Source organism: Danio rerio, chromosome 3 (assembly GCF_049306965.1).
Source record: "Danio rerio strain Tuebingen ecotype United States chromosome 3, GRCz12tu, whole genome shotgun sequence".
Taxonomy (NCBI): domain Eukaryota; kingdom Metazoa; phylum Chordata; class Actinopteri; order Cypriniformes; family Danionidae; genus Danio; species Danio rerio.
Genome location: NC_133178.1, coordinates 7871293 through 7887500, shown reverse-complemented (window position 1 = coordinate 7887500; position 16208 = coordinate 7871293). Strand labels below are relative to the sequence as shown.

At 40.6% G+C, this 16208-nt stretch overlaps 2 protein-coding genes across 3 annotated transcripts in view; both read left to right on the top strand.

Moving 5' to 3' along the window:
• LOC101883776 (uncharacterized) overlaps nucleotides 1-16208 on the top strand; it is a 191970-nt gene that overhangs the window by 52771 nt on the left and 122991 nt on the right. The gene's annotated exons all lie outside the window — the stretch shown is intronic.
• LOC141381349 (uncharacterized) lies at nucleotides 2531-6000 on the top strand. Its single transcript, XM_073945298.1, has 3 exons — nucleotides 2531-3338; nucleotides 3529-4721; nucleotides 5993-6000. The coding sequence occupies exons 1-3, from the start codon at nucleotides 3307-3309 to the stop codon at nucleotides 5998-6000; spliced, it is 1233 nt and encodes a 410-aa protein (XP_073801399.1). The 5' UTR covers nucleotides 2531-3306.

Below are 16208 nucleotides of genomic sequence, written 5' to 3'. Positions count from 1 at the left end.
AATGAATAAATCTAATCAAACTAAACCTAATGCATCGAGAAATAAACTAATCAATTTAAACCAAATCCAAAGACTCAAAAAATGAATTAATCAAATCAAACCAAACCCAAAGACTTGAGAAATGAATGAATCAAATCAAATTAAACTTAAAGACTCGAGAAATAAACTAATCAAATCAAACCAAATCCAAAGACTTAAGAAATTAACAAATCAAACCCAAAGACTCAAAAAATTTACGAATCAAATCAAATCAAACCAAACCAAACCCAAAGATTCAAGAAATTAACAAATCAAACCAAACCCAAAGACTTTAGAAATTAACGAATCAAACCAAAACAAACAAAACCCAAACACTCGATAAAATTTACGAATCAAATCAAACCAAACCCAAAGTCTCGACAAATGAACAAATCAAACCAAAGCCAAAAACTTGACAAATGAACAAATCAAACCAAACCCAAAGTCTCGACAAATGAACAAACCAAAGCCAAAAACTTGACAAATGAACAAATCAAACCAAACCCAAACACTTGAGAAATTAACAAATCAAAATAAACCAAACCCAAAAACTCAAAAAATGAATAAACCTAAAGGCTTGAGAAATGAACAAATCAAACCAAACCCTAAAACTTGAGAAATGAACAAATCAAATCTAACAAAACCAAAAGACTCGAAAAATTAACGAATCAAAACCAAACCCAAAGACTCGAGAAATAAACGAATCAAACCAAACCAAATCAACCCCAAAGACTTAAGAAATTAATTAATCAAATCAAACAAAACCCAAAGACTCTAAATTAATAATCAAATCAAACCCAAAGACTCAAGAAATTAACGAATCAAATCAAACTAAATCCAAAGACTTGAGAAATGAACGAATCAAACCAAACCAAACAAAACCCAAATACTCGAAAAATTCAATCAAATTAAACTAAACCCAAAGTCTCGACAAATGAACAAATCAAACCAAACCCAAACACTCGAGAAATGAACAAATCAAATAAACCAAACCAAACCCAAACACTCGAGAAATGAATAAACCCAATGACTTGAGAAATTAACAAATCAAACCAAACCCTAAAACTTGAGAAATGAACAAATCAAATCTAACAAAACCAAAAGACTCGAAAAATTAACGAATCAAAACCAAACCCAAAGACTCAAGAAATCAATGAATCAAATCAAACCAAACCCAAGGACTCGAAATGAATGAATCAAATTTGTAAACCCTAGAGATGGTTGTGTGTGAAAATCCCAGTAGATCAGCAGTTTCTGAAATCACCAACAACGTGCCACATTCAAAGTCACTTAAATCACCTTTCCTCCCCATTCTGATGCTCTGTTTGAACTGCAGCAGATCGTCTTGATCATGTCAACATGCTTAAATTCATTGAGTTGCTGCCATGTGATTGGCTGATTAGAAATTTGTGTTGAAGAGCAGCTGGACAGGTGGACCTAATAAAGTGACCATTGAGTGTATGTGTGTGTGTGTGTGTGTGTGTGTGTGTGTGTGTGTGTGTGTGATCTATCAATCAACAAAATGAATAGTTGATCATATTTGATCTGGGATTTGTGCCAGAAACAAAAGCAGACTTTATTTCTGGAAAGTGCTGAGTCTCACCTCAGGTTCAGGACAGTGGGAAACAGCGGGGGGCTCTTCTCTGCATTGGTCCGTCCCGGGCCGCTTCGTCTGGCCATGTACCTGCTGTATGTGGCAGGTGACAGAGATCTGCGTCCTACCAAAGTGACAGGAGCTGAAAACCGCAAGCTCATTACCGCATCGGCTCGCACAGCCGCCGCGTTGTTAGCCAACAGAAAACACTCGCGCACACATGTAGAGACAGTGGTCATCACTCATCCGCGGTGCAGTCAACACCAATGATGTCATCAGCAGGCGCCCTGCCAGACGCGCACTAACTATAGAGCACAAGTACCTGTATAAAGAGCCTTATTTAGCTTTTCTGAGAGAGATGGAGAGCGGCTTCTGTTTTTCCGAAGAGCTCTGCCTCCCACTGAGAAGGGTATACATAAATAAATACATTTATTGTTATTATATATAAATATATATCTGTATAATATATGTGTGGATATATATAAGAGTACATTTCACACGTCAACTTTGTGCAAACACTTTCTGACAAAACAAGTCGTTATGGTGCTAATTATTTTCTAAGAAAAACAAGCGCTGCGAAATTACGGCGTGTGTTTGTCTAAGCGAGTGCTACTGGGGAATTTCTCTGCGAAAATAAATATCGCTAATTGAATAAACGAAGGCTGGTGTAAAGCGTCTGACATAGTGGATTCTGGGCTGCGTTCGCAAATATGAGCCTGTGGATTTAACTTTGGATTTAATCCGGAGTGGCTTTATTGTAAACTCTGGAATGACAGACAGGTTATTGAGCTGCTGTCTGCATAAGGAGGGCCCTCAGTAGGCAGCAGGACTTGGAAAAGAGAACCTTAAAAGTGATGGGAACTTTGTCTGAAATTGTGGTTATTTTATGCTGTTGAGCATTTGGAATTTACTGTTTTCTAGGGATGTAACGGTATCAGAATTTCACGGTACGATAATACCTCAGTATGAATGCCACGGTACGGTATTTATTGAATCATTTACAGGAAAAACAAAAGTTATGAAAATACTCTAAAAAAGTGCCAAAAGTGTCAATGACATACAAATTAGCCATCTATCTGTAAGCTTTGAAACAGGAACTTCAATTTTAATAACAAAAAAATATTAAACCATGTAAAAAAATAAAGTTTCAATTTAGTATTGTTGAAAACTCATCACATTCAACATTTAATCACTCACTCACTCACTTAGATAGAGATGGGTTTTAAAGAAAATTATCTTATAACTATAATCTGGTAAAAGCTGGTATCTCTGGGTATTTACAATGTCCCCTGCAACAGAAAAAACCCCTCTCATTTGGGACTGAGGTTTCTGGGACAGAGAGATATGACTTGGCCCAGGTTGACGGCAGTGGGTAACGTTGTCCATTGTCTTTCCCCCACTTGAGAGGACAAGCCATGAGTGAGATAGAGGTCTCTTTGCGGTACAAGTCTGCATCTATCTGAACAGTGTGCTGTGTTTCTGCAGTCCCCATGACTATTAGTATTAGTATTATTAGTCGTATTCCCCAACTTGCAACTTGCAACGTGCACACATAGGGCTCAACCAGTGCAGTGCACATGCCCTTTTAGTCTTGGATAGAAAGTGCCCTTCCAAAATGATCAAAAGGGCCCTCGCGACGCGACACACCCTCCGTCCCGCCCTTCAGTAGGTGCGCGACAACACCGCTCTTGAGTATGTGCACTCAACCCCCCCTCCCCACTTTACGGTTTGCGCGCAACAACACCGCTATTGAGTACGCGCGCGACAACACTGCTATTGAGTACGCGCGCGACAACACTGCTATTGAGTACGCGCGCGACAACACTGCTATTGAGTACGCGCGCGACAACACTGCTATTGAGTACGTGCGCGACAACACAGCTGATCAGAACGCACGCGACAACACAGCTGATCAGAACGCGCGCGACAACACAGCTGATCAGAACGCGCGCGACAACACTGCTATTCAGTACGCGCGCGACAACACAGCTGATCAGAACGCGCGCGACAACACAGCTGATCAGAACGCGCGCGACAACACAGCTGATCAGAACGCGCGCGACAACACAGCTGATCAGAACGCGCGCGACAACACAGCTGATCAGAACGCGCGCGACAACACAGCTGATCAGAACGCGCGCGACAACACAGCTGATCAGAACGCGCGCGACAACACAGCTGATCAGAACGCGCGCGACAACACAGCTGATCAGAACGCGCGCGACAACACAGCTGATCAGAACGCGCGCGACAACACAGCTATTCAGTACGCGCGCGACAACACCGCTATTCAGAACGCGCGCGACAACACAGCTGATCAGAACGCGCGCGACAACACAGCTGATCAGAACGCGCGCGACAACACAGCTGATCAGAACGCGCGCGACAACACAGCTATTCAGTACGCGCGCGACAACACCGCTATTCAGTACGCGCGCGACAACACAGCTGATCAGAACGCGCGCGACAACACAGCTGATCAGAACGCGCGCGACAACACAGCTGATCAGAACGCGCGCGACAACACAGCTGATCAGAACGCGCGCGACAACACAGCTGATCAGAACGCGCGCGACAACACAGCTGATCAGAACGCGCGCGACAACACAGCTATTCAGAACGCGCGCGACAACACAGCTGATCAGAACGCGCGCGACAACACAGCTGATCAGAACGCGCGCGACAACACAGCTGATCAGAACGCGCGCGACAACACAGCTGATCAGAACGCGCGCGACAACACAGCTGATCAGAACGCGCGCGACAACACAGCTGATCAGAACGCGCGCGACAACACAGCTGATCAGAACGCGCGCGACAACACAGCTGATCAGAACGCGCGCGACAACACAGCTGATCAGAACGCGCGCGACAACACCGCTATTCAGTACGCGCGCGACAACACAGCTGATCAGAACGCGCGCGACAACACCGCTATTCAGTACGCGCGCGACAACACAGCTGATCAGAACGCGCGCGACAACACAGCTATTCAGTACGCGCGCGGCGACAACACCGCTATTCAGTACGCGCGCGACAACACAGCTGATCAGAACGCGCGCGACAACACAGCTATTCAGTACGCGCGCGGCGACAACACCCGCTTTAGGTTCCATCATTTCCAGTTTTTTTTCATCCCTGCTTCTAGCAGCACACTCCATTTCCGCATTACTGGATCTGTAGCGACAACAGATCGCAAGGGATGATGGTCAAGCATGGGCTGATGGGAATTGTAGTTCCCGCTGCCTCCCGTTCGCTTCATTCGCCTGAGCAAATTTTCTCAGAAGACCTATAGTTTTACCGTGTCATGCGACTACGGTAATATCGAAAAAAATTTATATTGCGGTATGACGGTATTTACAATACCGTTACATCCCTACTATTTTCAGATAAAAATATCTTATATTTCTCTTTTTAAACACACACACACACACACAAACCGGATGAATCTAACCTGCCTAATTAACGCAAATTCATCAGTGTCCATGTTATGGCACTGTAGCTAATGTAAATAGTAACTGATATGATGCAGTGTTCGTTTTTTTTAGGAGTCTCTTTCATTTATAATGGTAATAAATGGCTTTCTGTTGTCTGCCATGGAACAAAGAATTGTGGTTCATGGCATTATTGAAGTATTGCCTGGATTTACTTTTATAGTAGATAGAGATGTATCAATATAAACTGGCCTATCATCTGATTATTTTAAAATGGGTGATCATTATAGCCAGTTATATTCTGCCTACCAAATGATGGAGAGCCAAATGCATCAATTTCTTACAGTGTGTAATAAAAATGTCTCAATGTGCAGAATTACTGTGTATGGGGTATATGCTGAAGCATGCTAATAGGACTTTTAATTTGCCAGTAACCTGGGTTAATCGCTTCCGGTGAACTGAATGCCATTGCAAAATTGGCGAGTTTAAGGTCTGATTTCTTTAAAAATCAGCGATCTCGTGATATCTGATATAAAGTGGGTCTCAGATTGTACAAAAAGCACTGCATTAAATTACAATTCCCCCCGCCATGTCTTTAGAATATGAGCATTTATTTTACCCCATTATATTCAATGGAGCTTCTGCGCTAGCCTGCCGATTCTGACAGGTGTGTGAGAGTAAACGGCTTTGTGTCTCGTTTTACGCTTGAGCAACTAAATTAATGCCAAAGTCTGTTTAACTGAATGTATTTTAATGACATTACAACATTGATGCTGTAAAAGGAACCAAATAAAATGGAAAAAGCACTTAATAACAGATAATCGGAAATTTATCGGTTTGAGAAACCTGTGGGAAACACACTAGCTCGGCATATAACCTATTGGGGAAAAATGGCATAACTGCAAGTTTTTTCTAAGTTCTACAGTGTTCTATTTGTCTTCTACAGAAATTTAGTATAGAGTTAAGAATGGAGATTGGGTAATCTGTCTTCTGACTGAAATAAGTTGCTCTGAAACAGCTTGGTGAAATGGAGTAAATAAAGTTATGTATAGTATTCTGATATTCACTTAGAAATAAAGGTAAAAAGGCGGTATGCCTTCAAAAGGATTTTTATACTTTTAAGATATGTAATGTACTTTTACAGTGCGTCTGGAAAGTATTGATAGCGTTTCTCTTTTTCCACATTTGTTTATGTCAAAGCCTTATTCCAAAATGGATTAAATTCATTCATTTACTCTGAATTTTACACACAACACCCCATAAAGACAATGTGAAAACAGATTTTTTGTTGCAAAGTTGTTGCAAATTTTATTAAAAATAAATAAAAATAAAAAACCCTGAAAAATCTCATGTACATCAGTATTCCCAGCTTTTGCTCAATACTTTGTTGATGCACCTTTGGCAGCAATTAGAGCCTCAAGTCTTTTTGAACATGATGCCACAAACTTGGCACATCTGTCTTTGGGAATTTTTGCCTATTCCTCTTTGCAGTACCTCTCAGCTCTTTCAGGTTGGACGGGAAGCGACGGTGTACAGCCATTTTCAGATCTCTCCAGAGATGTTCAATAGGATTTAGGTCTGGGCTCTGACTGGTCCACTTACTGACATTCACCGAGTTGTTGTGAAGCCGCTCCATTGATGTTTTGGCGCTGTGCTTTGGGTCATTGTCCTGCTGGAAGATGAACCGTCGCTCCAGTCTGAGGTCAAGAGCACTCTGAAGCAGGTTTTCAGTCAGGATGTCTCTGTACATTGCTGCATTCATCCTTCCCTCTATCCTGACTAGTCTTCCAGTTCCTGCTGCTGAAAAAAAATCCCCACAGCATGATGCTGCCACCACCATGCTTCACTGTAGGGATGGTATTACCCTGGTAATGAGCAGTGCCTGGTTTTCTCCAAACGCAACACCTGTCATTCACTCCAAAGAGTTCAATTTTAGTCTCATCAGACCAGAGTATTTTGTTTCTTATGGTCTGAGATCCTTCAGATGCCTTTTGGCAAATTCCAGGCAGGGAGTGGCTTCAGTCTGGCCACTCTACCATACAGGCCTGACTGGTGAATTGCTGCACAGATGGTTGTCCTTCTGTAGGGTTCTCCTCTCTCCACAGAAGAATGCTGGAGCTCAGACAGAGAGATCATCGGGTTATTGATCACCTCCCTGACCAAGGTTGATCTCCCCCGATCACTCAGCTTAGATGGCCGGCCAGCTCTAGGAAGACTCCTGGTGGATCAAACATCTTTCAATTAAGGATGATGGTGGCCACTGTGCTCACTGGAACTTTCAGAGCTGCAGAAATGTTTCTGTAACCACCTAGCAAAAACACTTCCAAAATGCTAGCTGCCAGTAGGTTTTTATGTTCCTCTGTGTCAAGTATCTTCACGGGTTTTTTTTTTTTTTTTCGGAATGCGACCTTAAATGTACAAGAAGCTAAAACTTGCTTATTCAGAGGCGAGAACAGGTGGATGTGCAACAACTTTAATCATAAGGTAAACACAAAACTCCTCCACGGGACTCCACACTTGTGGACTCAACACTCGCTCCAACCGACTCTCTGCTGTCCCATGGCTCTCTGTGCCGCCCACGCGTGTCAACACTACCAAACCGACCAATCACAGCGCTTGCGCTGCACGTCTTCGCAACGTGTAGTAGTTATATTTTTGAGAAATGTGTGGAACATACACATACTCACTATATAAATCAGTATAAATCAGCCTTAACAGAGCGGGGTCATGTTATTCCTCACACAGTAGGGAAAACAATCGATAAAATCGTCATGGGAAGATTAGATCGATTATCGGTTCTCAATGTCAATTTCAATTATTTACAGATTAATCGCCCTATTTAGAAGCCAATAAAATATTTAAAAGCCAGTATGGCTTTTTAGTAGCCAGACAATGTGATTTTTGCCCATTTATTTGTTTATCGTCCGCCAAAATAATTATGAAAGTTTATTGTGACTTCAGTTTAATGAGTTTATTTTTACAGCAGGCCCGGATTGGCTAACCGGGAGGGCCGGGAGAATTCCCGGTGGGCCGTTCCATTTTTTGGCCGCGAGGGCCGGTGTCCCTTGCTGCTTGCACTCTCAGCAGTCACACTCTTTTCATATATTCATGTATTTGACCATAGTCTCACTCTTTTTATTCATTAATTTGCCGCAGCTTCGCTCTTTTTATTTATTTTCTCGCAGCCCCGTGAGCAAAATGCAGCCTTAATGAATAGAAGAATTGGAACAGTTAATATTAATGAATATTACACCTGCTCAATGAAAATCAGATGATTCACTACATTAATAAATCTGACATAAATTGATCAGAAATCCAGAAAGAGGAGAAAAAGATTAAGACGTCAATAGACTAATCTTATTCATCAGAGCTATTGTGGTCCAGTGGTCAGCACGTTGCGTTACTCCACTGTACGACCCGAGTTCGATCCTCACCTAACTAATTTAATTTATTTTTTATTTTTTTCATTTTTATTGTTAAGACATATAATACTGTTTAAGTTGTTGAACATTTCAACTTATAAAGTAGCTGTTTTCTTGAAAAAGACGTGATCGTGTCATTAAAAACTGAATTGGAAATGACCTTATTTTAATATAGTCAGTAGTGAACTGAGGTGGGCCGGTCTAAGGCTTTAAACTCCAGGGCTGAAAAGGAGTCCCACTCCGGCCCTGTTTTACAGTATTGATACAGTCAGTTAAACGGACCTAAGCATTCAAATATGTATTTAAGTCTCATCTAAAACGGGATGAAAGGCAGTTTTAAAGTTAGAGCTGTTGAAAATACTGGGGTTAAAGGGTCACGAAACACCAAAACACATTTTTTGAGCTGTTGACAGTCGTATATGTGTCCCACACTGCTAAAAACACTATTAGGACACCTATATTTCACTAAAAAGTGTAAATTGGTTGTTTTTGCGTTTTTTAAAGCAAATTCGTACTTCCTGTTTGAAACGAATTTTTGAAGCTGCGTCACGGTCATGACATAATAGCGTTGTATTCCAGCGTGCAGACTGGGCATCTGTGTCAGAGTGAGTCTTATTACGTCTTACAGTGTGATGCATTAATGCATGAGTAAGGCTTGGTTCAAACCAATCAGCGCGCTCTATTGTGCAACTTCATTAATATTCATTACTGTCACAGTGTAGACGGCAAAGACGCCACGTTGTGTTGGCAAAACAAGCGTGAAGTGTTGCTTTTATAGTTTGCTGCAGTTAAGTTTTGTTTTCATTTTCTCTCTGTGAGAGCTCAGACTCACGTGTGGATTAACAGTGTACGCGACGCGCGACAACAATAACTTACGTGTCTAAGGAGAATTATTGTTTACCTGAGAGCTGTTCTCATCTGCAAACGCTGAGATCCAGATTGTAGTCTCCTCTAAATAAAGACGCGGCTCTAGTTGCTGGTGATTGTCCTGTCTCTACAGATTTGGTAAGTGAGCGACCAGTGCACTTTGTTTATTCAGTTCGTATTTTATTCGTATCAAACAAACTATTGCACCGAGTGCAATAGTTAGCACTAACAGTTACAACCAAACTATAACCTCGTGTTGGATTTTGTGACCGGAATAACACACGCGGCTTTCTGACACTACCTGCCGTGTGTAGCTAAGTTCTCAGGGAAATGCTGAGTTTTTTTTTTCTCTCATTCGCCGTGCGGTATCAAACATTGCATGAAAAATACACGCTTAGAGCAGTTCCTCGAATCAAATATCACGTTTGTCGGGAGGGACATGAATGAATTCCCTGAATGAAAGAGCCAAACTGCAGTTAAAGTCCACCATTTAATAATTTGGCAAATAATTCGACTACAGATGTCCATGTAAACACAGTCACATTGTCCGCTGTGGGTGTGTGTTTTGACTCTGAAATTCAGCGCGCCCAAATAGACACTCCCACACCATGCCTCTTTTCTTCCTCCGACACTCCCCCCTAAACAGAGCTGGACACGCCCACTTTTCTGACTTTTTCCAAAGTAGAGGTGTGAAAACACACTGCTGAAACGAGGGGTTTCATGGCCCTTTAAATAAAGGTTTGTATTTTAAGGAGATGTGTGAAACAATGGAATTTAATGCATACTAGCTTCTTGTTTAGTGTGAAGCCTACTTTATATTGTGGCTCAGTCAGGCAGCGGAAATCATAGAGTTTGAACAGCAGATCTTAAATGTGGCATTTGTGTAATGCATTATGGGTGTGTTTAGGGTGTAATGTGCATTAAACCAGTCCGAGTCTCATCTCCCATTTCCTTTAGCTGTGGTCACACCATAGCAGTTTCTCTATTTACATGGCACACTTTGTAAGCAGACAACCAGAACACTTCACTAGTCATAAAACGCATCCGCCGGTGCTACAGAACGAGTTCATAGCATGGAAGTAAGTAGCTTAACAATAATCAGGGCTCAACAATTAGGACTGCCCGATGGCCCTGGGCCAGCGTGAGAGACACTCAGGACAGTAGACAGGATCGTTACTGACCTGATCGGGCCGGTGCTGCCTTGTCACTAAAGTTTCATTTTTAATTATTAAGACTATTTGTCAGTTGTGTGCAAATACAATTTTAGAATTGAGAAACAGTTTGTGCTTTAAAGCCTTTAAATGCTACCTTCACTGTGATGTCGTGATGACGTATTGCTTTTTGGTTCCACTTATCTGATATTGAGAGTACGTTATTTTTTTTCCGTAACCTAACAACCAGTACAGCAAAGAGATGGCAACATGGCGGCAACATCAGATTATGAGGCTAAAAGAATCTGTTTCTAACATATTGGAAGCAGATATGTATGTACAGTTGAAGTCAGAATTATTAGTCCCCCTGAATTATTAGCGCCCCTTTTTATTTTTTTCACCAATTTCTGTTTAATGGAGGTAAGATTGTTTCAGCACATTTCTAAGCATAATAGTTTTAAAAACTTATTTCTAATAACAGATTTATTTTATCTTTGACATGATGACAGTACATAATATTTTACTTGATATTTTTCAAGACACATTTAAAGGCTTAGCTAGGTTAATAAGGAGAACTAGGCAGGTTAGGGTAATTAGGCAAGTTATTCTATAATGATGGTTTGTTCTGTAGACTATTGGGAAAAAAAATAGCTTAAAAGGGCTAATAATTTTGTTTCAAAAATTGTTTTTAAAAAATTAATAACTGCTTTTAATCTAGTCAAAATAAAACAAATACAACGTTCTCCAGAAGTAAAAGTATTATCAGACATACTGTGAAAATTTCCTTGCTCTGTTAAACATAATTTAGGAAATATTTTTTTAAAAATTAAATAAAATTAAAAGGGGGCCAATAATTCTGACTTCAGCTGTTGGTACAACATGACAAAAAATGAAGTGATGTTTGCCGTCAGTTTTGCAAGTCAGTCACCTTGTTTTAAATAATTTAGAAGTGCTATAAAATACCTGCACATTTTCCATACTGCTCTTTTTGTATGCATAAGACTTTGACTTTTGCTCATTATACATTTATTAACATTTAAAAAATATTACAATTCTAGATGCACAGTCATTAGTTTTGACTCATTATTTAAAATATGTGGCTAAGAAATATCTATTAACATTTTTTTTTTTTTTAGCTGGGGCCAGAGAAAACTTTGGCAGAGCAGGTAAAAATCTGAACAACTGGTCCGATCGTGCCAGAAGAAAAACTTCTTAGCGTTGAACCCTGATAGTTATATTTTACATTTTAATACAATAGGTTTTTTTGTTAAATTTTTCACATTTAAAGATAATTCTGTCTTGCTGCGCATCCCTGCGTGTGCGATAAGCAACATGTATGCATGTTTTGGATTGGCCTATACAAAACGTGCTACAAACAAACAAACACACTGGGCCCTATCAAACACCCGGCGCAGTGTGGCGCAAGATGCGGCGCAATAGTCTTTTGGTAGTTTCAGCTTGGCGCTAGAGTCGTTTTGAGGCGTTGCGCTACGCTGTTTAAATAGCAAATTAGCGCTCATTTGTGCGCCCATAGGCGTTCTGGTCTAAAAAGGAAGGCGTTCTGAGGCGGACCGCTGGCGCTGCTATTTTGAGAAACTATAATAGATTTTTCATTAGACCAAAAGTAACCCAGTCTAAACTCCGGCGCAGAGTTGCGCCTCGCTTACACACTGCTTAATACGCACAAGAGAGCAATAGGCAAATATCTTTATATGAAAAAATGTAAATATTAAGGATATATATAGGATATAATAAGAATAGATATAGGATATAAATATAAAGGATTAAAATATTACAAAACATATTATTTTCTAGCCTACATAAATATGAACAATCACTGCTTTTATGTCTTCATCTCGTGAGGCTTTTTCAGTTCATTCATAACAATTTGCTTTTGTATAATGTTATTATTATTAGCAGTATTATTTATTATATCCATATTTATATTTGTTTTATTAAAAACAAGCTTAGATTTGCCCACCTGCAAGTTTTAGACCATATGGGGCATGGCAGGTGTATTGAGAAATAACTCAGTATTTTGACCACACTTGGTCATTATTGTTTATTTATTCGTTTGCTGGAAATTAGAACTGAATTTAGAAATAGTTTTGAAACGAATATTTGCACTTAACAAACAAAATTAATTATTTATAGGCTAATTGATGTCTGTGCGTAAAGGTTTCCCTATCCAAGAGCGAATGTGAAAGTAGTTCCATTATCTCTCATTCTCATGCAGTAGATGCTCTGTTTAACAGTGTTCTGTTTAAAAACTGTTAACTGTTAACTGTTTGCTAGTGAAATGCTCATTTTTTCCACTTAGACTTACTTTGCGTCCTGTGAATATCGAATGCGCTCTTGGCGTGACGCAGCTGGCTCTTAAAGGGAATGGGAGATGAGACTCTAATTGGTTTATTCTAAAAAACACCTCCTATAACTCATTACGAAAATGAACTCAACCCTTTTAGACTATGCGCCTTGGCGCAAGGCAGATTTCCCGTCCTTAAATTAGCAAAAACGCGTCCTGACGCACCCTGAAAGCGTTTGCGCCCTGCGTTTTGCGCTTTGCGCTTTGTGCATGGACCGTCAAAATAGAGCCCACTGTGTCACTGAGTTTAGAGTAGCTTTTAGATGGTCAGTTGCCTCAAAAATAACACCGCAACAATGCGCCTTACTTAACACATCTTCTTTTCAGAGCAGCACACACGAGTAGACAAATGTCTTCAAATGCATTTGCCATTCAAAAAAGGTGGAGCAGAACATGAAATTGATTCCTGCGCTAGGCTGAAACTAGCAAAAAACCCCACTTGCATCATTCCCGGCGCTGCATTGTGCTGAGTGTAGATGTAGACATAACCTAAATGTGATGGCCCCTTTCAAAAAGTGCTTGTGTTGTTACGAGACGCTGTGGTGTTGAACTGAAGTTGTTCACCCCGCAGGTCTGGAGCCGCTCGTCTCCATCTATCTCAGTGCATGCGCCTCTCGCTTCATTAAACACGCACAGGGCATCGACACATGCGCCCGCCATCCATCAAGCCACCCTCTGTTTATTTTCAGAGCTAAGAAAGCCCTATTTAACGGCGAGCAGGTTGCATCAGTGTATGTGTGTGTGTGTGATTCACCTGTCAGAAGGTCCCGTCAGGAGATTTCTGCTCTCGCGCACCTGAACTGAAAGGCACATTGATGGCGCTGCAGACAGAAATAACTGCTGATGTCATGTGTTATGGGACAGAGAAACTGTGAGGGTCAGAAGCCTATGGACATTACTCAAATCTTGACAGAATGAACACAGCTCGGATATTAGTCCGATACTAGTGCTAGTATATTGAATATTACTCGACAATCCTGCCAGAAACCACCTACTCTGAATGACTGACAGGTCAAGCCACCAATCGTGTTTAAAGAAACACTCCACTTCTTTAAAAATAGGATAATTTTACTACTCCACTAATGAGTTTTACCGTTTTTTAATTAATTCGGCTAATCTCTTGATCTTTCGGCAGCACTTTTAGCTTAGCTTAGCATTAAAGGGCCATGAAACCCCCTCGTTTCAGCAGGGTGTTTTCACACCTCTACTTTGGAAAAAGTCAGAAAAGTGGGCGTGTCCAACTCTGTTTAGGGCGGAGTGTCGGAGGAACTAAAGTGGGAGGGTGTGGGAGTGTCTATTTGGGCACACGCGAGTTTCAGAGTCAAAATAAACACACAGGAGAAAGTGATGGTGTTTAACCTACATGGACATCTGTAGTCGAATTATTTGCCAAATTATTAAATGTTGGACTTTAACTGCAGTTTGGCTCTTTCATTCAGGGAATTCATTCATGTCCCTCGCGACAAACGAGATATTTGATTCGAGGAACTGCTCTAAGCGTGTATTTTTCATGCAATGTTTGATACCGCACGGCGAATGAGAGAAGAAAAAACCCCTCCGCATTTCCCGGAAACTTAGATGCACACGGCAGGTAGTGTCAGAAAGCCGCGTGTGTTATTCCGGTCACTAAATGCGGTAAAAACCCTACACGAGGTTAAAGTTTGGTTGTGGTGCTAACATGATTTTACTCAGTGCTATAGTTAACTTAGTTCGATACAAACAAACTGAATAAACAAAGAGCGCTGGTCGCTCACTTACCAAATCTGTAGAGACAGGACAATCACCAGCAACTAGAGCTGCGTCTTTATTAAGAGAAGACTACAAGCGAATCCGGATCTCAGCGTTTGCAGATGAGAACAGGGGTCCGTTCTTCGTACCTCGCTTAAATGATCTAAGATGATTTGGCAGATCCTGGATCTTTTAATCTTGATAACTGGTCTCTCGCTTATTTGGTTCTTCAAACAAGTTCGCGAATCAGATTAGAATGTCTGGATGAACTGATCTGATATCACTGCGTGTGTTGTTAAGGACAGATCTATCGATCCTCGAAATCATGATCAGCAATGCAACGATTGGCTGACGGCACAGCAGCGTAATGACATCATCTGATTAATATTCAATTATCCATGTGCACAAATTAGCAGTAAACGGCTTGTTAAATATGACACGCAGTAACTAGACATTTGTTGTGAGCTGCAGGCTTTACACTTTCATTTGTCAAGACAAGAGTATTCATCATGTATTTCAATGCAAATCAATGTATTTAGTTCTACATTTAGAAAAGATTTTCTTTATTATAGTAGCCGTTTTTTAATCGGTGTAAAGAATAACTGGTTGTTTCCAAAAGCATTTTCATATTGGTAAAGGCGTCTGCAACTTTTGTGAAGCATCAAATCACTGGCATATTAACTATAAAAACATGTTTATGACTGCATAAATGTATTATTGCTTTTAAAAAAAGTCACATATTGTGCATTTCTATTATACACAATTTGTACTAAAGCGATCTAAAAAGTTCATATCAATAAGTTTTCTCTTTGCACCACCAGGTGGCAGTCTTTGCACTTTCATTTCGAGGGTGCAGATTGCATACGTTTTATTAATATGTAAAACTTTATTTATTTTATTAATGACTATAACTTTATATATATACTTAAAAACTACTATTTTCCCAAGTGTATATAACTTTTACTGTAAGAAAATATCAGAACTCGGTACATACTTTCTGTATTATCTTTGCTTGAACTGAGCCGATCTAATCCTGTTTATATGATTTGAACCTGCTCCCAATCAGGTTTGACCTAGCAGATCTGTTGCCATGACAACAACTCTCGGATCAGCTTTGAAGAACGAAACGATCCTGGATCGTGTCAAATCGTCAATATCCAAATCCAGCTAACTGAGTAATCCACGTACGAAGAACGGACCCCAGCTCTCAGGTAAACAATAATCCTCCTTAGACACGTAAGTTATTGTTGTCAGGCGTCGCGTACACTGTTAATCCACACGTGACTCCAGATGAGCTCTCACAGAGAGAAAATTAAAACAAAACTTAACAGCAGCAAACTATAAAAGCAACACTTCACGCTTGTTTTGCCAACACAACGTGGCGTCTCTGTTGCACAATAGAGCGCGCTGATTGGTTTGAACCAAGCTTTACTCATGCATTAATGCAGCAGGCTGTAAGACGTAATAAGACACACTCTGGCACAGACGCCCAGTCTGCACGCTGGAATACAACGCTATTATGTCATGACCGTGACGCAGCTTCAAAAATTCGTTTCAAATCGGAAGTACGAATTTACTTGAAATAACGCAAAAACAACCAATTTACACTTTTTAGTGAAATATAGGTGT